The sequence below is a fragment of the Panthera uncia genome, chromosome A2 (assembly GCF_023721935.1).
Source record: "Panthera uncia isolate 11264 chromosome A2, Puncia_PCG_1.0, whole genome shotgun sequence".
NCBI classification, from domain to species: Eukaryota; Metazoa; Chordata; class Mammalia; order Carnivora; family Felidae; genus Panthera; species Panthera uncia.
The window spans coordinates 150,407,400-150,430,210 of NC_064816.1; the positions used below are offsets into that span (position 1 = coordinate 150,407,400).

Sequence of the window (22,811 nt, forward strand, 5' to 3'; positions counted from 1 at the left end):
TCAACCCTCAATTTATTCTCAGTTTTTAAGAGTCTCTTATGCTTTGGCTCTCTCCCACTCTAACCCCCCTTTTTTTTTTTCCCTTCCCCCATGGGTTTCTGTTAAGTTTCTCAGGATCCACATAAGAGTGAAACCATATGGTATCTGTCTTTCTCTGTATGGCTTATTTCACTTAGCATCACACTCTCCAGTTCCATCCATGTTGCTACAAAGGGCCATATTTCATTCTTTCTCATTGCCACTTAGTACTCCATTGTGCACATAAACCACAATTTCTTTATCCGTTCATCAGTTGATGGACATTTAGGCTCTTTCCATAATTTGGCTATTGTTGAGAACTATAGATATTCTTAAACACACACTGACATTAAGCTGCCAACAGATAATCTTGAGACTTATAGTTAAAGGAATACTATTATACTTCACTAAGCTCTAACATACGTATCAGTTTATAGAAGCCATTCATCTAAAGCTCTACAAAGATGAACATTGGAAGATAAAGGTCAGCATTTCAGCCTGAATGGTTAACTTTTTTATCTCTATATGAACCATAATTTCGATCCTGATTTACATAAAAATTGTCAGGTTGATTTTTTAAAAATGATTTAACAACAAAACATAGCCATAATAACTAATAACTGAAGTATTGCTAAAATTGCTTTTGAGCCACTTTAAAATAGATGCTAGTAATCCATTTAGATAGGAAGTGCTGTAATTTTCCAACCATTATCATGAGGCTAGAGAAAAACTGATTTAGAAGCAAAGTGAAAACCTGATTAAAAATTCCAAAAAATGTTTTTCTACAGCAATAATATTGTCCAAAGCTTCCTATCTGTGATAAAGCATTACCAGCCTTAATCTCTACTACTCATAGCTGCTCATAGCTGAGACTTTTTCTAATTTAGAGGGGAAAAAAAGGCATGGCCAAAGATAACTTTGTGGCCGTGGGCATCTATGAGATACTTCTCTTTCTCAGCTAGTTCTGCAAAGGATGAGAGCCCTTGATTATTCCACTACTGCCGGGGGTAATGGGAGCTGATTAAAGCTGCAATGTTATCTGTCAATACCTTTCAGCACTGAGAAGGCCCTTTCTGGGTCCATGGATGAACGACAAAGTCTCCAATTATGCAAACTGGAGATTCTTGAAGGGGTATCTCTATTATGAAAATGCATTCAGCCATTCTTCCAGGTCCCTGATTTTTTTGTTGTTTGTTTTTAGTTTTCTAATTTCAGGCTTATTTGAACATCCTTCTGCATTCTTTCTATTTTTTCTTCCTATTTCTTTGTTCTGGCCTGTGACCAGAACCCTTTTAAAGCCTCTCCTTGATTTAAAGCATGATTTTTGACAAGATATTCACAAGGTCCCTGTCCTCTAATAACTCACAGTCACTGGGGAAGAGGAGGCACCTTCATGGTCATCTAAATTATAACACAAGATAAGCTGTGTGTAAAGAAAGTGAAATGCGAGAACAAAGTAAGGACTTTATTTGAGTAGAAAATTTTGAAAGTATGGAGAAGGGCATTTCAGACCCTGAGGACAGTGAGAGCAAAGCAATGCTGGAGGATTTGTTGTGGGGAAGGAAGATCAAGTAGAAAACAGGAAAATGCTTTATCTCCGTTCGTCCATGAAATTGTATATTTTATACATTTTAATGTTTTTGCTTATCAAGAAAAAGGAAAGCAGCAGCACTTGCAACTGTTCCAACAGTCTAAGGAGCATGTGTATTGGTAAATCCTGTGTGAGAACTGAGATTAGCTTAACATGCTATTTATGTAGATTAAGATGTTATTTATAAAGTTATGAGTTTGCCCAAGGCTGTCTCTTTTTAATTGGTGTGACCCTTTCTTAAAATTATTTATTTTGAGAGAAAGAGAACATGCGAGTGCCCACAGGGGAGGGGCAGAGAGAGAAAGGGAGAGAGAATCCCAAGCAGGCTCCACACTGCCAGCACAGAGCTCAATGTAGGGCTCAAACTCATGAAATAGGAGACCATGACGGGAGCCCAAATCAAGAATTGGATGCTTAACTGACTGAGCCACCCAGGCACCCTTTCTGCTTTTTAATTTGAAACAACCTTTTTCATACTCCTCACTCAAAAGTATGTGCAAATAGAAAGAGGGAGATGTCAGTGGAATAATGAAATAACTTATAGGGCTAAGTGAGTGGATATAGACAAATGCATGTAGGTGATCAGGGAGACGTTTTTTAAAGATGATTCCAAAGTTCAAGTCTGGGAGAATGTTGGTACCATTAAAATAAACAAATAGCTTAGAGGCGATAAATTGTCTTTGGAGGAAAGGATGAATTTAGTTTCTCATTTGACTCAACCGTTCAAGTAGAAGTTGAGACTTTTAAATAGGAAATCATTGGAAGGCACTGGCAGTAGTAACATAGCTGGTGGGGTGTAGGATGATCACTGTCTGTGCACGGTCTGAAGGCAGTATAACATGCTGTTTCAGGAGCTGAACATTGAAATAAAATGGTAAAAAAGGTAACATGGGAGATAAACATCTAGAATATGCCAATATTATTTTCTCCTTTAAGGGCATATTTTCTCCTTTAAGGCCAAAAATGGGCCAATGGAGGATTCAAGTAGGATCCCAAGAAAGCGATTTGCTTGTTAGAATGATCTGGAGGGGGGGCGCCTGGGTGGCTCAGTCGGTTGAGTGTCCGACTTCGGCTCAGGTCATGATCTCACGGTTTGTGAGTTGGAGCCCCGCATCAGGCTCTGTGTTGACAGCTCAGAGCCTGGAGCCTGCTTCTGCTTCTGTGTCTCCCTCTCTCTCTGTCCCTAACCCAGTCGCATTCTGTCTCTGTCTCTATCAAAAATAAATAAACAAACAAACAAAAAAAAGAATGATCTGGAGGGTACCTTCATTTTCTAGAAGTTGGACAGTACCAGGACCAGCAGAGGAGAGGCCTGTATCCTGCAATCTGTGGGGCCCCCATAACTTCTTCCTAAGCAGGGCCAAGATTAGAGTGAAGGAGGCAAAATTTAAGGGTGCTAAGAAACACAGCAATCAAGATCAAGGACACTTTAATGCAATATTTAAAAAATATTAAAATTACTGAAAAAATCCACAATGAACAAAATATCAGAATTAAAAAATAAAAACCCACAAGATCAGTAAGCTGAAGTTAACTAAAACTAAGTTTGCAACTTGGTCAAGAAAAATCATCAGACATGGCAATTCCTGCAATTGGAAGTCAGATAAGCAAAGAAGTAGATTTTGTAAATACTATTGATCAATTTGCTTCTATTAAGGTCAGTAAAGCTACTGTAACTTCTGTTTTTGGTATAAATAAAATATTTAAAGTTAAAATAGTGTTGTGAGTTTTAATATATCTACTCTTCAAATTTTCCATATTTCTTCAAGTACTGTAATGCTCTGGGATTTTTTTTTTTTTTTTAATATGTAAAAACGTGTATCGGTGCACGCATTTTTTCTCGCGCCTCAGATCCAACGTGGCTCAGATCTTGTGCTTAATTAAAATTTTGGCTTTTTTGTTCACCACTGATTTTCTGCATTAATTTTGTCTTCTTGAAATATTATTTTGATTGCCAATTTTTTGTCACCCCCTTAATTTTTCGCTCTCAGCTCCTGCTCTACTTTTCTGGTTTCCTTACTGCTTTAGCAGGCCTGGACCTTTACAGTCTTTCCCAGGAACCAGCCATCCTTTGTTTCGTCTAACTCGCCCCCTCCTGGTCCAAGCTGGGAAGCTTGTCAAATAATTTCATTTCATTAGAAACTTCAAATCAGCTCCACTCACCACCCGGCGGCGTTGCTTCTCTGCTCCCCCCGGAAAAAAAAAAGCTCCCGGAACTACCGCATTAAGGAGGCTTGCTTTCCGCGGCGCTAGCCGGAGCATTTCTACAGACGCACACCACAGACTTTCCGTTTTCTTAACCCTATCGCGTTGCTTGCGTCGCCTCTGTATCCGGAAGTGGTCACCTAGCTCGAGGTTAGTTCGGGCTAGAGCGTCCGGTGAGGGTGGAGGGAGCCACGAGTTCTTTGCTAGGTGTGCGTGCAGCTCTTTGTGGTTCGGGTGGTGGTGCTGTGTCGGTGTCTTGGCTTTTCTCTTCGCACCCATGCGGAGGACCTCAGGGTTTTCTGTCACCTCCCTGTCCCTTTATGTTGTTGGTTGGGAGCGTCACCATTGAGAAAGGGCGCCCTCCCATCCCTGGCGGTGAGGCCGGGGAGTCCAGGGCTCTCCTTGGTCTTTGCTAATGGGTTTGGAGGCAGTAATTTTTGGAGCAACAAGTTTCGGATTTAAGTCCCTTGGTGACATTCTAATACTGAGCCCTTACCACGTGTTAGGAACTAACTTAGGAATGTTGGTTGTGGCAGTGAATAAGTCAGACAAAAATCCCTGCCCTAAGGGGCTTGCAATTTAAAGAAATTTGAAAAGTCGGTGGAATGCAAATGGAAATAAATCAGAAAATATTTTCTGTATGGTTTGGAGGAAGAGGAAGCCAAGGGGAATAAAAAAAAAAAAAGACGGTAAAGCGTTTTGGGGGGTTGGGGGAGTCCTAAAATGTGCAGGGATGTTGATGTTTATGGTCGCAAGACCCACCGCATGAAAATTACGAACGCAGTTAGGCATTTAGGATTAGTGAATTTGTGCTCTTGCTATAAGATGCGTTTATTTCTCTCTCTCTCTCTCTCTCTTTTTCAGAGGAAGACCAAAGACTAGGTTGTGGGAAAAGCAAATAGAAGCCATGTTTCGGAGACCTGTATTACAGGTAATCACTTTTCCTCCTTAGTGTTGAGATGCCTTATTATCAACCATAGTGATCAGATTTCTACAGGCTTTTGACTGCAGAGGCAAAAGACCTTTGAGCCCACCTACTTTATGTGTACTCCTTTGATAGGATTGGGGGTAGATTTTACTTGTGTCAATAATGTTTACTAAAACAAAACAAAAATTTCCCACCAGTATATAATGGGAGTCATGACATTTTATTTTATTTTATTTTATTTTATTTAAAAATTTTTTTAACGTTTTATTTATTTTTGAGACAGGGAGAGACAGAGCATGAACAGGGGAGGGTCAGAGAGAGGGAGACACAGAATCCAAAACGGGCTCCAGGCTCCGAGCTGTCAGCACAGAGCCCAACTCGGGGCTTGAACTCACCGACCGCGAGATCATGACCTGAGCCGAAGTCGGCCGCTTAACCAACTGAGCCACCCAGGCGCCCCTGTAGATCCTTTATAACACCTCTTACTCCCCATCCTGTTAAGACTAATGAAGAAGCTGTTGCTCTGTGAAACCTGTTCTCATCTCCCTCCCTCTACTATAGAATTAACTCTGTATTCTTGGATCCTCACTTTAACCTATACAGACTTTTAACGTTTTGCGTGTGTGTGTGTGTGTGTGGAAATGTGAAACAGGAAAGTTAACAACTGTCTTAATGCTTTAAGAAATCTTTAAAGCTAGATGTAAAAGTTAAGAATTTAATTTTAAAAATTATCCCAGTTAATTCTTTACCTATTTCTGTTTTTCTAGTAGGTCTTAATTTTTGTATGCCCACAATGAGACATATTATCCTATAAGACTGAGGAGCTCTGGCTCACCTCAGTACTTAAATTGGTACATTTCTAGAAGTATGACACAAGTTCTAGTTTGCTTGAGTCTTTTCTGTGTTATAACTCCATCTTTATTTCTTAACCACCTGCCGCCCCAAAACACAGTGGTAGGATTCCATAGTCAACAGTATTCCAGGAATGGCTGTCCATTTGGTTGGTGGATGTTTGCTTTTTATATTAACAGTGCTACCATATGATACCTGTTTCTCTGATGTAATGGTTAGCTCTCTGAACGTTGAAATCAGCAATGTGCCTGGTGACCTGTGCTCCTACCATGGCAGTAGCCCTTGAACAGAATGTCCTTAAGGAGGCAGCAGAGGGCGGCGGGAACAGTGGCAGCCTTGGTGTTGGATGGCCCTGGGTTCCAGGCATGACTTGCCAGTTACTTCCTGTAGGATTTTGGGCACGTTACTTAATCTCCCTAAGTTTCATTTTTTTCATCTCCAAAGTAGGGATAATTTTACACAGTGTATACATTTATCCTGAGGATTAATTTGTAAGAGGTAAAGCACTTAGCTGGTCTTCAGTAGTGATAGCTGCAAGATCATTGAATGCCGCCACCAGTTTGTGTCAGTTACTGCCTTCCTCTGACAGACTGACTTGAATAGTCCTATTTTTGTACCTTATCAGAGAATCAGATTTGTCTTAGACTTTTCTCTTTTGTCTATCAAAAGCATGAATTTTTCCAGCATATATATGATTTGACCTTTTTTTGCACAACTATGGAAGCACCATAATCAGGAGGGTTACCACGAAAGAACCAGGAGAGGATTCTAAATTAACTTTCCTGGGCATGCCGTCTGGCTCTGTGTACCTTTGCGCTTCTGTAGTAGATTGGCCCTCAAGCATTTGCATGGTCCTCCTGGCATTGTGGTGGGGGGACACGTGAAGGGCACTGCTTGTGTTCTGGGCGTGAATGCTGTAGGACCTGTCAACCAAATGGTGACTGAGTGTGAGCAGGTCTTCTGTTTGGTTGTACCTTTCCCCCCAAATTAAAACCATTTCACTGATTTATTCCCCTTTAGGTGTTTCATCAGTTCGTAAGACATGAGTCTGAAATAGCCAGCAGCTTGGTTCTTGAAAGATGTAAGTAGTGGCTAATTTCCAAGTTTAAAGTATGTTGTTTGTTCTTAAATGTGTGGTAGAAGAGGTGCACTGGTTGCGTTACACGCAGGTAATCGTCATGCCTTTGGCTCCTTTTGGGCTCTCCACTCTTGGCCTTGCCCCATCAGGCTGCAGGGGCCTTCTAGAATCTCCTTGAGTCCTATCTGGTTATCTAATTCTTCCAAGGTCATGTGCTATTTGGCTGAGAGAGTGAAGCTTTGTGAAAGCTGTTCTTTCTTTTTTTTTAAATTTTTTTTTTTTTTTTTTTAACGTTTTGTATTTATTTTTGGGACAGAGAGAGACAGAGCATGAACGGGGGAGGGGCAGAGAGAGAGGGAGACACAGAATCGGAAACAGGCTCCAGGCTCCGAGCCATCAGCCCAGAGCCTGACGCGGGGCTCGAACTCACGGACCGCGAGATCGTGACCTGGCTGAAGTCGGACGCTTAACCGACTGCGCCACCCAGGCGCCCCAAAAGCTGTTCTTTCATGGAGTAGTCCTGTGTATTTATAAAGATTTTCAGATCTCAGATTTGTTTTTTTAACCATACGGTTTTTTTTTTTTGAAAGGTATTTCAAAGAATTTAAGGTAAAGTAAAGAACTTAGTGTTTGTTTGTGGGCTACTTTCTCAAAGAATATTTTCTCCTTTCTTGCCAATCCTCTTTTCTCTCCGATACGGCCTTTACTTGTCCCTTCAACTTACCTTCTGAACGTGTAGAACTTGGGTTTTGCTCAATGCTGAGATTGAAATTGAAGTAATATTTGTAGCTGTTCCTCTTCTGTACTTTCTCTCAAGCTCCTTTTATTTGCACGTTGTTTCAGCTCTGAACCGTGTGCAGCTCCTTGGGCGAGTGGGTCAGGACCCCGTCATGAGACAGGTGGAAGGGAAGAACCCGGTCACAATATTTTCTCTAGCAACGAATGAGATGTGGCGGTCAGGGGAGAGTGAAGTATACCAAATGGGTGAGTATACAGACTGGGGTTTTAATTGTATCAGCAATAAATAGACCTTATTCTCAGCTAATTAGATATGAGGTGCTTTTAGAAAGAATCTTCTCTGATTCTGTGCTTTTCTCTTCGAAATTGTGACGTTGGTTTTGCTGGGCATGTTGTCTTTTGGCATTGGTTTGGTCTGCTGGCGTTTATAACCACATTTTCTATTCTTGAGATTTAGGTGATGTCAGTCAAAAGACGACATGGCACAGAATATCAGTATTCCGACCAGGCCTCAGAGATGTGGCGTATCAGTATGTGAAAAAGGGGTAAGTTGAGAAAGAAGGATCTTACAGATTGAATGGTTTAAAAAAACTGGTAACCGGTGTTCTCAGGGAATGCCTACCTCCTTTGTTCTAATAACTCTGTGTTAACTTGATACTTACTCAGAGCTTAGTGTTATATGCACGGTGTGTCGCCATGTGTCTAATTCACAGATATATAGAACATGGTTTCGCTTGCTAAGAATTTATAATTTAGGCCAAATAACAGGTATACATAAACAGAAGCAGATGAGGCAAGAGAGAAGGCAAAGTGTACTGAGCACCGTATGAGCAGGTGCAACCCATGCTGTTAGGAGTTCCGATGCCGCCGCAGCCAGGGATCCCCACGGCGGGTGTCTTGCCTCTTGGCATCTGCATGGAGTCCTTAGTACAGGATCTGGAATGTATGTAGCCTGGCACAGGTGAGGTATTATGGCAGTGTTCACAGCTGTTGTTTTATATTTGGTAATTTTAGTTCGGCTCCCTTTTGGAATGCTTAGTGTATAGATAAAAAGTGTCATCTCCAAACCCGTGGAAAGACAAAAGCGTATGTTGAACAGCAGTTGTATTCATAGTTAATATATTTAGAAATGTGCTAGTTCTATAGAAGTCAAATAGATTTCACGGAAAACAATTTCAGGAATAACTAAAGTTTCTGTTTCTTTTCAATAAACTGTGTTCCTTTTTTTCTATTTACTTTCTTAGTCCTTTATATATGTACGAATAAATTTGTGCATCTACACATACGTATAAATACAGGAAATTTCAAGGAAAATATCTGTTTGCGGTTTATGTGTATATTCGACACCCGATCATTTTACCAGTTTTGTCTCCTATATTATGCTTTTTTGGTAAGGGTAGACTCTGAAAATAAATGCTAGCATGCATTTTCTGTCCTTTAAAATCAGAGTTATAGTTGTCTTCTAGTTCAGCCTTCTAAACAATGCAGAAATGGTCTTAGTGAAGTCTAGTAAAATACTACGCCAGAACCTCTGTTTTGAATTTTAATGATCTAAGTCCCTGGAAAATAAATTCATGAACATGACTATGGAAAGGAATTGAAAAATAAGTGAAAATCAACAAATCTGTTAGGGGGTCAAAAATAAAAGGTGAAGAAAAATGGCAGATTGGAAGTCAGTCCCAGAGATTTAAAGGATGCCACTATGTTGCTCTTCCATTTCATGGTCTTTTAAAAAAAAATTTTTTTAAGAGGGGGAGAGAGAGAGCATGTGTGCACATGCACGCTCAAGCAGGGGAGGGGCAGAGGGAGAGAGAATCTCAAGTAGGCTGCATGCTCAACGAGGAGCCCAACGTGGGGCTTGATCCCACAATCCTGGGATCATGACCTGAGCCAAAATCAAGAGTCAAGATGCTCAACCAACTGAGCCATTTGGTGCGCCCCCCCCTCCCCCATTTCATGGTCTTAAAGTCAACTTTAGTTTTTACAACTTGAAGAACCACAGTCAGCTCAAGGCTGAGAACGTTGTCCTTCTTACCTAAATGTGTCAGGTCTGTGTGGACTTTGTTTTAGTACTCTTAATATTCCTAATTTTGAATGTTGAGATGCGGTGGCAAAAATGAGGTTATACTTGGTTCTGTATTCATCCTCAGTGTGTACTTGTTCCTGCTCTCACCTCACTGTCTTTTCAAACAGATTAGAATCTCCGGACTGAAAAGTGAATTTTATTTTTATCAGGTCCCGTATCTATGTGGAAGGGAAAGTCGATTATGGTGAATACACAGATAAAAACAATGTGAGGCGACAGGCAACAACAATCATAGCTGGTAAGAAGCTTGTGGTAACAGCTGTTCCCTCCTCCCTCTTCCCTTTTAAAACGCTTGGCTTCTTATAAGTAACTTTAACAGGGACTTTGGGTACAGATGCTGAGATGGTCAGGCAACTCACCGTGAGAATTGCTAGTGTGGCTCAGGGATTTGCTATGGTTTCTACAGTTCCTTCAGAAAATTCTCTCTGTGCTCACTTTCATTTCACAAGTAACTTTTGAGTAGAGTGTCTGTTGGTCCTTACTGTTTGAAGTAAAAAAAACTTTAGTGTCTGAGGACATGGCCTAAACAGGCAGTAGCCTGTGCCAAGGTAGAATTACACCTCCGTGAGGGGCATTAGACATTTGTGCAGATTTATTGAGAACCTGCTCGGTGCTGAACATGATGATTTAAAAAAAATTTTTTTTTTAATGTTTATTTTTGAAAGAGAGACGGAGAGACAGAACGTGAATGGGGGAGGGACAGAGAGAGGAAGGGAGACACAGAATCCAAAGCAGGCTCTAGGCTCTGAGCTGTCAGCACAGAGCCCAATGCGGGGCTTGAACTCGTGAACTGTGAGATCATGACCTGAGCTGAAGTCAGATGCTTAACTGACTGAGCCACCCCGGCACCCCAGAACATGATGATTTTTAAGTTCCTAAGAAAATGCAAACAATGTAGGAAACATGGACACACAAAGCTTAAAGATTAAGAAGATACCTCCTAGGGGCGCCTGAGTGGCTCAGTCGGTTGGGTGTCCAACTTTGGCTTGGGTCGTGATCTCATGGTTCATGAGTTCTAGCCCTGCATTGGGCTCTTCTGCTGTCAGCGGAACCCGCTTCCGATCCTCTGTCCTCATCTCTCCATGCCCGTCCCCTGCTCATGCTCTTGTGCTCTCTCTCAAAAATAAATCAAAACATTAAAAAGAAAAGAAAAAGGAAGATATCTCCTAGAGCAGAGTTTTCAAACTGTTTTGAAAATTCTACAAGAAGTTTGAAAAGATATAGTCCTTTTGGACATACGTAAGTTGACGTAAAAATTTTTTTTCAGTAAGAAGTTGTTACCCTGAAATGTATCAGTGGCTCTAAATACCATAGCAGTTTGATACTCATCATTTTTTTTTAAAAATTGAACAAGCTCTTAAGTATTTGGAAATTTTGTTATTTCTTGTTCTCCGAACTTGTTTTTCCATTTTCTAAGAAAGGTATTTTAACATATATTGTACAATTCAGAACTTTTTATTATTCATTGTATTATGTTTGTAACGAAAATACATACCTAAATAGAAATTTTAAAATGTTAAAAAATTATGTGATATTAAGGCTCTAAATGTTATATATTTTTTGATTGGGTTATCATTATAGTTGTTTTTAGAACATGTGTGACCGAAACAATTTTAATATATAAATATGAAAACTGAAATTTTATTAGAAATACGTTTTTTAATGAGGGAGATGGTTCCTTTTTTTTTTTAACCTCTTGGAAAAATTAATAAGACAGTTGTTAAACGTTAATTTTGTTCTTTTGTTTGTTTTTATGGACGTAAATACTGAGAAACCTAATTTTTTTTTTTTTAATAAGTAGATGGGAATGAAAGAAAGTAATGTCTCAGTTTATGAACTTTTGAGATACGCCAATGTTAGGCATCATTTAAAAATTGATTTTTTTAAATTATGGAAAACGTCAAACATACACAAATATAGAAAAGTAAAAAAAAGGAAATGTATCATTTGGCTTCAACAGTTACCAACTGATGGCAAGTGTGATTTCTTCTATAGCCCCAACCCACTTTTCCTCCACTTGGATTATTATTATTATTTTTTTATTAATTTTTTTTTTAACATTTATTTATTTTTGAGACAGAGAGAGAGCATGAACCGGGGAGGGTCAGAGAAAGAGGGAGACACAGAATCTGAAACAGGCTCCAGGCTCTGAGCTGTCAGCACAGAGCCCGATGCGGGGCTCGAACCCACGGACCGCGAGATCATGACCTGAGCCGAAGTCGGACGCTTAACCGACTGAGCCACCCAGGCGCCCCTACACTTGTATTATTTTGAAGTGAATCTCAGACATTATATTATTTCATCCATAAGTGTTTTCAATAGGTATATCTGAAAGATATGGATTCCTATTTAAGGCATAACTACTATGCTGTTATCACACCTAATATTAAGAAATTATTTAAATATTTTTACCAGACATCACAATGGTTAAATTTTTTTGATTGCTTAATAAATACGAGTCCATACACTATATTACATGGCTTATATCTTGAGTCTCTTTCTTATTTTTTTTAAGCAGCAAATTTATTTTCTCATAATTCTGGAGGCGAGAACTCTTGAGAACTTAAGTCTCTTTTAATCGACAGATTTTCCTTTTATCGTTCTCTTTTACTTTGCTCCAGAGTTCATGTCTTAACCATATTGATAAGTTCTAATTTGTTGTAAATAACAGTCAAAAAATATATTCTCTTACTGGTTTCTTTGAATGTGTATTGACCTTGAAAACCAATATAATTATCTTTGTAACCTCATCAGACCTTAGATGAGGTCCTTTGTGACCATTTTGCTTCCATAATTTCTTGAGTGTCTTGACAGTATTTCATTTCTGGATGCCCTAGTCTTCCTTGAGCCATGTCTCCAGAGATACCTACCTGTTCAAAATTTTTTTCTGGGGGTGCCTGGGGGGCTTAGTTAAGTGTCCGACTCTTGATTTTGGCTCAGGTCATGATCTTAGGGTTGTGAGATTGAAACCCGTGTTGGGCTTCCCGCTAAGCTTCGAGTCTGCTTAAGATTCTCTCCCTTTTCCCTCTGCACCTCCCCTGCTTGCACACGCATGTGCATTCTCTCTCTCTCTCTCTCTCTAAAAAAAATAACAATAAAATAATAGACTTTTATGTGGAAACGTGGAAAACCAAACTTTCCTTCCTTCCTTGTTTCCTTCCTTCCTTCCTTTTTTCTTTCTTTCTCATTCTTTTTCTTTTCTTTTCTTTTCTTTTCTTTCTTTTTCTTTCTTTTCTTTCCTTCCTTCCTTTCTTCCTTCCTTCTCCACACTGGGCATGGAGGCTTGTACTCACAGGTTTGAACTCACAATCCTGAGTTAAAGACCTTGAGATGGGATCAAGACTCAGATGCTTAATTAACCAGCTGAGCCACCCAGGATCCCCCAAACCAAACTTTCTAGTAAAATAATTGAATTTCTAAGTCTTTATCAATTTTGTGTTTATTTTATCAATTATGTGTTTATTTAATACTTTCATACTCTGTTGTAAACCAAAAGTGTGGGTAAACTTTGGACTGTGAATTATTCTGAACCAAACCAGCTACTCAGTAGAAACAGTTCAGATTATCTGCCATTTTGTTTTCTTCTTGTAACTAGTATTCACCGCATGGGTGAGTTGATTGAGCTTTTAAAGTGAATTTATGGCTAGTAGTAAAAATGAATAGATGTTTAGTAACATTTGAATTGAAAGAAATAGAGTTTAAATTCAGTTGCTTGGTTTTGTAGGTTCATGTTTTTTCCTCCTAGGGATCCATGTCTAGAACTTAATCACCAGTGGATGGCACTCTTGCCATTTTACGCTGTGGTGTCTGTTCTAATCTCTTCTGAAATAACCGTTCTTTACCAAAATATTCTATTTTTAGAAGACTAGTCATAAATACTGTCATGTAATAGCCACTTTTTAAGTAATTTTAAAGTTACGAGTATCTAGATCTTTTCAAGTTATACAGGAAGTACTACTACTTTTCCTTTGCCTGTCCTGAACTAACTCTGTCTGGGACAACGTTTTAAGTGCAATGTCTGATGTTCTTGTATGAGAATGCTCTCTCTGTGATATGGAGTAGTAAAAGTTTTCCCAAGAATGAGTATATAAAAATCAGGGTGTTTTAAAATTTAAAACTAGAATGTCTTCTGTGTGAGTGTTGCAGCCTACTTAAAAAAATCAATAAATCTGTGTTTGCTAACAGGCCATACGTTGGACCTTGTCCTCTCTCTACCTCCAGCATGTGTAACATTGTGCCTTGGCCCTCTTGTGTGTGTGGATGTGCTGCCTGGTATCATGGCATCGATCAGAGCATTGCAAAGTTTGAAATCGGTGACTAGTTCTTTTGTAGCAAGTTACTGCCAGGCGGTTATAACTGTGTTCAGGGAAGACAGGAACTATCACACGTCTTCCGACAAGGTCTGAGTTGTTGAAAAATAGCTGAAGCCCAGCTTTTAGCTCCATTTTTGCCTGTTGTTTATGCCACTAATGAACACAGCAGGAGTTACTTCACATTTTGGGAATTTTTCTCAAGTCCTTTAGTTAACAGCATTTAAGTTTGTGTGTATTATAGAGGAGTGATTAATTGAGATGGAGAAAGAGTTCTGAAAATAATACTTATGTTTTGGCTTCTTTACAGATAATATTATATTTCTGAGTGACCAGACCAAAGAAAAGGCATAGAGTGGACGATTCTTCTTTGGCCATTGTTTGGTACGGTCTCATTTCCAAATCACGTATAGTCTTTATAGTTCCTAAGGACAAGAATTAAAATATTCTTTTATATAAAATGAGTAATAATACTTTTGACTGTTACTCCCCCTTGTCTCATAAACCTTGGTAGCTAATTGTTTATTCTTTTAGGGATGGTTTCTGTGTACAAGAGTATAAAACAGATGAACTTGGGTTCATCTATGTTATGGCAAAAGGATAGGTGTCCTTTGGGATGGCCTCTTGCTTTTTATACATGCTTGTATTATAGTACTGATCCAGCCACTATTCTATGTCAGGCCTTTATCCCATGGTTGTGAATAATGATTTTCTTACTGTTTGGCGAGGACTCTTTCTTACTAAATGGCGAGGACTGTATGTTTTTTGTTTCTTGCACCTTAACCAGTGCTTGGCACAGAATAGGTACTCGATAAATGTTGACAGATGAATGATCCCAATGGGATATTAAGCTTCAGCCCAAACTGAAGGGGGTTGCTGAACAGGGGTTGGTATCTAACCTAAACCTAGCTTTAAGACTAACCTACTTTCTTCACATCTTTTGTTTTTGGACAGATTTCACTAGTAACACTTATGAAATAGAGTTCATCAATAGTAGAGACCCAAAATATAAGTAGGGATGAACTAGTTCATTTCCAGGTGATGCCACAGGGGCTCTGGTTCCACTAGTTTCTGTCTTTCTAAGCCCCATTCTCTATCCTTTTAGTCTCACCCAGAACTTGGGGGAGTCCCCTAAACTACCTTTGACATTGCCTCTGTAGGTTAGAGCCTGAGCTGTGGCATTTTCCTTTTCTTTTTCCACCTGGTCTCTTGATGCACATACAAAGATCACTGTGTACACACGATTACTTTCATTATGAGATTCTGGAAATTACAGAGTACTAGTAATTTCCTAATAAGTATTACATAAGGTAAAGTCTGTTTTTCAGTGCCTCTTGTACTTTTTAGGTTTACATCAGACCTCCACAGGTCTGCTAGCTGGCTGTGCCTGTTTAGAATTGGCCACTGTCGAGCTGGTTGTCCAGTTCAAGTTGTAGCAGTCCCTCATTCTGTCTCGGCCACTCAGGCTCCAGCTTTGCCTCCAGCCCAGCCTGTTTTTTGGTGCCCTAGACTGCATGTCTTGTCCTCTGTGCCTGAGAGCAGGGTGCTGACTGTGGTTTAGGTCATGCTAGACTGTCACGGGTTCCCGGTTCACATGCTGCCTGATGGACCCACACCTGAGCCCCTTTTTGCACTTATGGTACAGTTGGGTCAGGGTAAAGATGGAATTCTTCAGCTTCTCTCTCTTCTTGTCCAGGAACAGTAGAAAAGGAATTGCCGTTTCCTCATATCAGCCGTCTTTTTTCCTGCAGCTGGGACCATTAATCAGTACATGAACCCTGCTTTGTGAGTTTATACGTTAAAACTGTCTGGTGATGTAGCCCTCACTTCTTTATGCCACATTCCTTAAGGAAAATGTAGATAAAATTGATCTTTGGGCAACTCTTCGTTAGCAAAAGCTGCTTTTATACTCCTTAAAAGTTGTGAGAAGTTCTGCAGATTAGTATACCTGTTTAAATAGTGTGATGAATCTGTGCTTTGGGAAGGTAATAGGTGAACAGACCAATTCAGTGACCAGCCCAGAGCAGCTCTGAGTCCAGGGTGCAGGGGCAGAAAGGTGCGCCCCGCCGGATCCCTGTGAGCCGAAGGCGTCGCCGCCCTCCCGCTGCAGGTTGCCTGGAAGGCTCTGAGGTTGGGCAGCAGGGCCTTCAGAGACGGGCGTTCGGTGCAGAGGCCTCGGCACGAGGCTGATGGTGCGGATGTGAGGTCCGCAACTGGGCAGCTCCCAGAGCATGGACTCTGCCCTTCCCTTCCTCGGGCAGCCCTGGGTGCTGAGAACTCTGTACCTCTCCCAAGCTGCTCTCGGAGTAGATGTGTGGAACCTGGTAGCTTTAACAGTCGGTAGGGGTCTTGTAGCCCCACGTTTTGTGTCTTGCATTCCCTTTGTCATCTTTTCACGGTGTCAGGGAATATTCCTGTGGAAAACTGCCGTGTGACTTTGATTTTGGGATTCCACGTCGGGTGGGAAGATGAGTAGGATACACGGAGGTGTGGGAGAGAAGGTAGCAGCACGTGTGGTACTCTCCCATTTTTGAAAAAGAAGTAATAGATATGAATATATGTTTAGTAAAAGTCTGGGAGGAGAAACATCAAAAGGTTGTGATGATCTCTGGATGGGGGGATTATGTGTGAGTTTCCTTATTATTCTTACTGTTTTTTAGCCTTGAGCTTATATTACTTTTGACAATAAAAACCAAATAAACTGTTTTCATTTTTGGAAAACAAAAATCTTTCCGTTATTTCCAAGCCAGGCTGGCACTGCTGATTGACTTTCATTTAGTACTTACTGCTTCCTGTCCTAGAGGCGAACAAGATATCTTTCATGTATTTCCCTCCATTGTCTGCATCTTTGTAGTGCATGCTCAGATACTTCACTTACCTTTTTTTTCTCTTCTTTTTCTTTTCTTTTCCTCTTAATACGTGTATATAACCTACAACAATTGACTTTAAAGACCAACCCGTATGAGATCCACTGTTTGCTGTCAGTAGTTTTCAAAGAGTCATTCATTTCTTAAAAACGACTGGGCAGTTGATCCAGAGACATCCAAAAATACCAAAGACATGTTTTTGTGGCTGTTTTGGGGATTTCTTGTCATTGCCAACTGGGTTGCAGCCTAACCTTTGCAGCTCAGGAGGAATTATTGGTGGTTTCCCTTTGTTCCCCAAAGAGATTGTGCAGTTCTTGAAGGTGGGCTTATCTTTTACTCAGACTACCCGTTTGTCCCTGTCCAGCTTAGCCTAGCAAAGTGACATTATAGGGCTTTCAAAATGTTTGGTTGGATTGCACTGAAACATTGACATGAAAAGGAAGGCAGGCTCACTTTACTTATTTTTCTGTCAGGGTTTGCATTAAGTGCTGTGAAGCTTGGTGGGAGTAACAGCAAGCAAATCGTTGTAGAAAACTTCGTGAGTTACAGAGAAATCTCTTAGGGAAAACGATGACCGTATTGAAGGCTGACCTTTTTGTGTATGTACTAGGTGCCAGGCCCTGAGCTCAGTGCTTTTTATCATTGTCTCATTTCACTATTACCCTAAAGAGGTGGTATTATCCTGATTTTGCAGGTGAGGAAACCTGAAACTGCGTGGTTAAGTAACATGTCAAAGTCATGCAGCTTATAAGAGGCACAGCTGGAGTTTGAGTGTAGGTATGTGAAGTTTGCATTTTGTTCTCTGCCTACAGTCTGCTTCCCACTGCGTCCCACCTCCACTGGCCCAACTATCCAGAACCCCCACTGCTAACTTTTAGCCCTGCAGGGTGTGTCTAAGTCACCCTGGGAGTCCCACTACATCAGAGGTTTTGGCTGGGGTAGAATTAGGGAGAAATACCACCACCTCTTTATTCTTTCTCATTTTCAGTCTGATGATCCTATAGGAAAATAGATCACAGTTAATTTTTCTGCTAGGTTATCTTTACTGATTCCTCTTGATCCCTTGTTATCAAGCCATGTTTCTTTACTGGTTAAAGTAGGTTTATGGCGTCTCCTCCTTTCATTGTTCCTTCTAATTGTTTCCTTCCTACTGAGAGTTGAAACTGTCAGCAAGATTGTGCAAGAATTTGACAGGCTCACTTTTTAGAGAATGAGACTGTTGGCAGGCGTCAACGGCGTTATACCCCCCCCCCCCCACTACTGTATATGTCCTTGTGCTGTTCCCACAGTCTGTGATAGGATGGTGTGTAGCTTTTTAGGTTGTCCCAAGTCATGCAGACACAATAATGAAATTTCTCTTTTTTGTCTGTACTCTTCATCCGTTTGCTTTGGACCTCAGGGTGGTGTTTGTCCATACAGGTCTACACCTTAACATTTTGCAGTTTTCCTGCTGCACCTGTCCTTTGAAAAGAAGGTGGTTTAACTTAATAGTTATGTTAGTCGCACAGCCTGGATTTGCTTCACTTACCACTTGAGTGACCTCTGCTGAGTTTCTTAACTTTCCCTGCCTCAGATTTTTTGTCGTTTTGTTTTCCTGTGAATAAAACAGGGATGATAGTAGTCTTACTTCATAAGCCTGCTGGGAGGAACACAATGAATAATACATATAACTTGGCACATGCTAACTGAACCCAGTGCTCAGTGCCTACTGGCCATTATTACTGTTGTTTGTAGTTACTTTAAACAAGGCATATCCCTTTCAGTCACCATGCCCATCTCCCCAGTCTCACGAGACACTTCTGGGAGCCTGTAAACTTTAGATTAGTTTATTGTACTTGACCTTTCTTGTTGTTAATGTCTGTGGATTACTGAGAACGTAGTCCACTTTTGTAGTGTTTTTTGGTTTGCTTTTAATCTTCCGTGGCTATTTACAGTTAATCTGAGCATCTTTTTAAACTTAAAAGTCACTTGGGCACCTGCTTTAAACCTTGCAAGCATACAGGCCTGGATATAGGGATAAATATAACAGGATTACTGCATTGAAGGGGCTCACAATCTAGGATGATGGGGGCTGGATGGGGAGGACAGAGGCAGGAGCCTGTGTACAAAGCGTGCTGTGGTAGGAGTAGTCTAGTGATGGTAGAAATAAAGTCCTGTGGACACAGATGAGAATAGTTATTAGATTAGTTTTCAGCAGAGGAAACAGCATGAACAAAGGTCCAGAAACATAAAAGCATATGGATCCGTGAAAGATAAAACATGAAAAAGGGGTTGGGGCTGGATCATAAAGAGCCTTGAAAGCTTACAGAGGACTTTGGCAGTGGGGAGCTGCATGTTTTGAAAGGGACGTATCAGAACTGTGCTTGAGAAAGAAGTGAAGGCCTGTGAAGGGTTAGAAGTGGGGAAAGCTTGCAGGCCGTTAGGAAGCTCCTGCAAGAGCCTCGAAAGGTTAGCAGAGTGTGCATTACAGGGGACAGTGGAGAGTTTGGGGTTCACGTTGGTTCGTTCACTGTGCAACAGTTATGTGCCAGATCCCGTGCTGTGCTCCTGGTTAGGGATACTGAGAGCATGGAACTCCTGTCCAGGACACCCTGGGGACAGTAGGTGCTGGTGGGAAGAGAAGGGCCACGAAGAGATCATTCTGAAGCTGCTCGGGCAGCTGTGTGGATAGTGACGTTTTGTTTCTGAGACTAAGAAACATGAACGTGGGAACAGGTGTGAGAAGAGGGAAGATCAGGAGTAGTTCTGAACATAGTTGAGTTGTAGACTTCCTGGCTTCTATTTGATGATTAACGAGTGGAGCTCAGAAGAGAAGTTGAGACGAGGGACTCTTTTTCTTCTGCCAAACACATTTTAAGCATATTTTGTGAGAGAACAGATGTTGCCAGGATTCCAGCTTTCTGCTGTGGAAAACCGTATCGTGGGAGAGGTTTCCAGTGGCTTACCCATTTTACAATGTAGGTGGGATTTGTGTTAATCCGGTGTGGTAAGATGACAGACATAAAGAAACTGTCTTGAAAGAGGAGTTTATTCTAGTTGCCAAGAGGAGGGCACATGCCACACCACTAGAGCCACCGGGGGAGCCCCAGGGCAGGCCTAAAGCTTTTATTGTGATTTTCGTGGGACGAATGATTTTCACCAGGCTCCGGGCCGAAGGGGGGGGTCTCTAGTTGTCTGGTACCTTTGAGTAGAGAGAAACAGTGTTCTGGACTGCAGGAGCCTGATAAAAGGAGGCTGATGGCAGGTATGGAATCAGGATCGGTTGGTTTGCATATGAAAGACATGCTCTTGGGCAGGTGTTTACTATTTCCAGGAATTAGCTAATGTTGGGAAGGAGTTAGTTCCTCCCAAGGTCTGCCAGACTCCAGGATGTCAAAGGATAATAAAATACAGAAAATAAGAAACATGATGAATACACTGCCCAATATCCATTATTATCCTTTCTACAGAACCCATTAATTTACAGAGCCCATGTTTTATTGGGGGTGACAGTGTGCACGGCTGAAATACTGCATTCCTGTTCTCCTTTGCAGTTAACTGTTGCTAAGGGGGTAGAAGCAGACGCCATTTGGTGGTGCTTCCAGGAAAGCTCCTTAAATGATTAGCTCTGTTGGGAGGCTCATCCTTTGTGCTTCTCCAGACCCTCACCTGGCTTTTTCTGGTCTGAAATGTGGACATGATGGCTGAGAATCTCCAGTAGCCATTTTAGACCACAAGACTATCTGCAGGATGGAAGATGGAAGAGGCTGGAGTCCGTGATGACCATGGAGCCACCATCGCGGTCCTGGACAGTCTACCTCTGGACTTCTTTGGGAGACACAAATAAATCTCTACCTTGTTTAAGCCACTTATTTGTGCTTTGCATTTGAACCTAATTCTTACTAATTCACACATTCTTTATCTCCGTATACACAATTCATTACTTCAGTTCTTTCTCTTCTAAGACCATTCACTACTGGTAGAAGTAAAATATCACGTCTACTGCCACAGTCTCTCAGACTTTTAACCTAGGTCTCATTCTTAATTTGGGGAGGGACTGGGACATAAAATGTACGCGGATCCTTAGCAAATACCTTAAAAAGGGTAAATACAAACTTTTTTTTCATCAAATAGTTTAATTTTGCCTGAAGCCTGAAATGAGGACCCTTAGTTAACAGCCCCTTGTTTACTAAAGTAGCACATAAATAAGAACAGAAGTACTGACCTTCTGCTTCTGACAGTATAGCAGACGAGCTAATCTGGAGTGAGGAGGTGTCCCACTGCAAAATAACCAGATCCTAAGTATGACATAGTTTTTATTGCATTCTAGGGAATCTTAAGTTCGGGCTGCCATAACAAAATACCATAGAGTGGGTGATTTAAACAACAGACGTTTTTGCGATTCTGGAGGCTAGAAGTCTCAGAACAGGGTGCAGGATGGTTGGTTTCCTGGGAGGCCCGTGTTGCTGGCTTACAAGTGGCTACCACCTCACCGTGTCCTCACATGGCCTCCTATTTGTGCTGGCAGAGCGTGGACTCTCTGGTGTCTCTTATAAGGACACTAATGCAGTTGTGTCAGGGCCCCATCCTTATGGCCTGGGTTCACTTTATCTTCTTACTGGCCCTATCTCAAAATGTAGTCACATTGGGGATTAGACTTCTATATGTGAATGTTGAGTGGACACAGTTCAATCTGTAGCATTGGCTTGCAGGAAGAAAGGGACTTCTTCAAGTGACAGGTTCTAAACTAAACGGAAACGAGCATAAGTAGACAACACACTGAAAAAAGGGAGTTCCCTGATGACCTGCTAATATTGACATCGTGGTTTGGAGATAAAAACAAAGGATATGTGTCAAAGCTGTGCCTCAAACAGACTTGAAATTAGAAGAGCATTTTTCGTAAAATGAAAAAGGCAAGGATGTCTTATCACTACTTCTCTTGGACAGGTTGTTTGTACTGAGGCTTTAGCAAGCATAGTTGGGAAGGAAAGAAAACGTATTAAGATGGAAAGGAAGAAAGTTACAAATGCCGTGATTACACAGAAACCATGAAAGAAAAGAATCTGTAGATGAATAATTAAAAGTTGCTGGAAATAAGATCAGTTTACAAAAGTCAACTGCAAACAGCAGTGAAGATGCCATGTACAAGAGCATCAGAAAATGAGTCTTCCAAGAGTGTGGTCTCTGTGGAGTACATTATGAAACTTGATTGAAATACGTTAAAAGAAGACTAAACACATTGGTAGATCATGTTTATTGTAAGCATCAATCATGTAAAGATCTCAACCCTCCCCCACATTGATGTTACAGATCAAAACAAAAATTCCCAGTTTCTTGGGGACAACTGGACAAGTTGACTCTAAAGATGCGTTGATACGCAAAGGTCCAAGATCACACAACATACTTCTGAAGAAGAGTGAGATGGGGGACTTGCTCTGCCAGTTGGCAAGCCTTTTTAGAATGAAAGCTATAGTGATAAAAAACTGTTCTATGGATACAGGAATAAACAGGGCAGTGGTGTAGCAAAGAGAACCCAGAAACAGACCATGCACATGTAGAAAAGGATAAAAGTGGCATAGATCAGTGGGTCTAGATTGTTTCAATTATGCCAGGGGGATTTGTTATCCATGCAGAAGAAAATGAAATCAGATATGTACACCTTATGCAAAGATCAATTCTTGGTGATTTAAAGACATATGTGAAAGGCAAAATGTTAAAAATTTTGGAAGAAACTATAATACAATGTCTTTATGATCTGGTGGCATAGAAATTTTCTCTTTTAAACAAAAATGTAAATACAGAGAAGAGGGATACATTTAACTGTTAAAAATAACTTGTTTATAGAAAGTCACTGGAAAGAAAGCAAAATGACAAGTCACAAACTGGAGAGAAGATATTTGCAATCATATAACTGAAATATAACTTAGAATATATAAGGGTTACAAAGCAAAAAAAAAATACGATCTAGAATATAGGAAGGCCTACAAAGCAACAAGGAGACAACAGGTTAGAAAAATGGGCAAAGACACAGAGCCTGTGAAATATAAATAATCCATTCATATGTGAAAAAGTGGTCAACTTCATTAATAAGGAAAACCACTTGCAATGTTGTGGATGGGGCTAGAGTGTATTATGCTAAGTGAAATAAGTCAGAGAAAG

General features: G+C 40.7%; 1 protein-coding gene across 7 annotated transcripts; it reads left to right on the top strand.

Moving 5' to 3' along the window:
• Positions 1 to 3,978: 3,978 nt before the first annotated feature.
• SSBP1 (single stranded DNA binding protein 1) lies at positions 3,979 to 22,576 on the top strand. 7 transcript variants are annotated; one of them, XR_007460112.1, is made up of 8 exons: positions 3,980 to 4,745; positions 6,615 to 6,675; positions 7,516 to 7,656; positions 7,862 to 7,955; positions 9,646 to 9,734; positions 14,117 to 14,190; positions 17,368 to 17,450; positions 20,207 to 22,576. XR_007460112.1 is itself a non-coding variant. In XM_049641972.1 (7 exons), the coding sequence occupies exons 1-6, from the start codon at positions 4,722 to 4,724 to the stop codon at positions 14,158 to 14,160; spliced, it is 453 nt and encodes a 150-aa protein (XP_049497929.1). In that variant the 5' UTR covers positions 3,980 to 4,721; the 3' UTR covers positions 14,161 to 14,190; positions 20,402 to 22,576. The 7 variants fall into 7 exon arrangements, 5 of the variants coding, with proteins under 5 accessions (XP_049497931.1, XP_049497929.1, XP_049497927.1 ...); XR_007460113.1 differs by having other exon boundaries at positions 20,314 to 22,576; XM_049641972.1 differs by lacking the exon at positions 17,368 to 17,450 and having other exon boundaries at positions 20,402 to 22,576.
• The last annotated feature ends 235 nt before the right edge of the window (positions 22,577 to 22,811 follow it).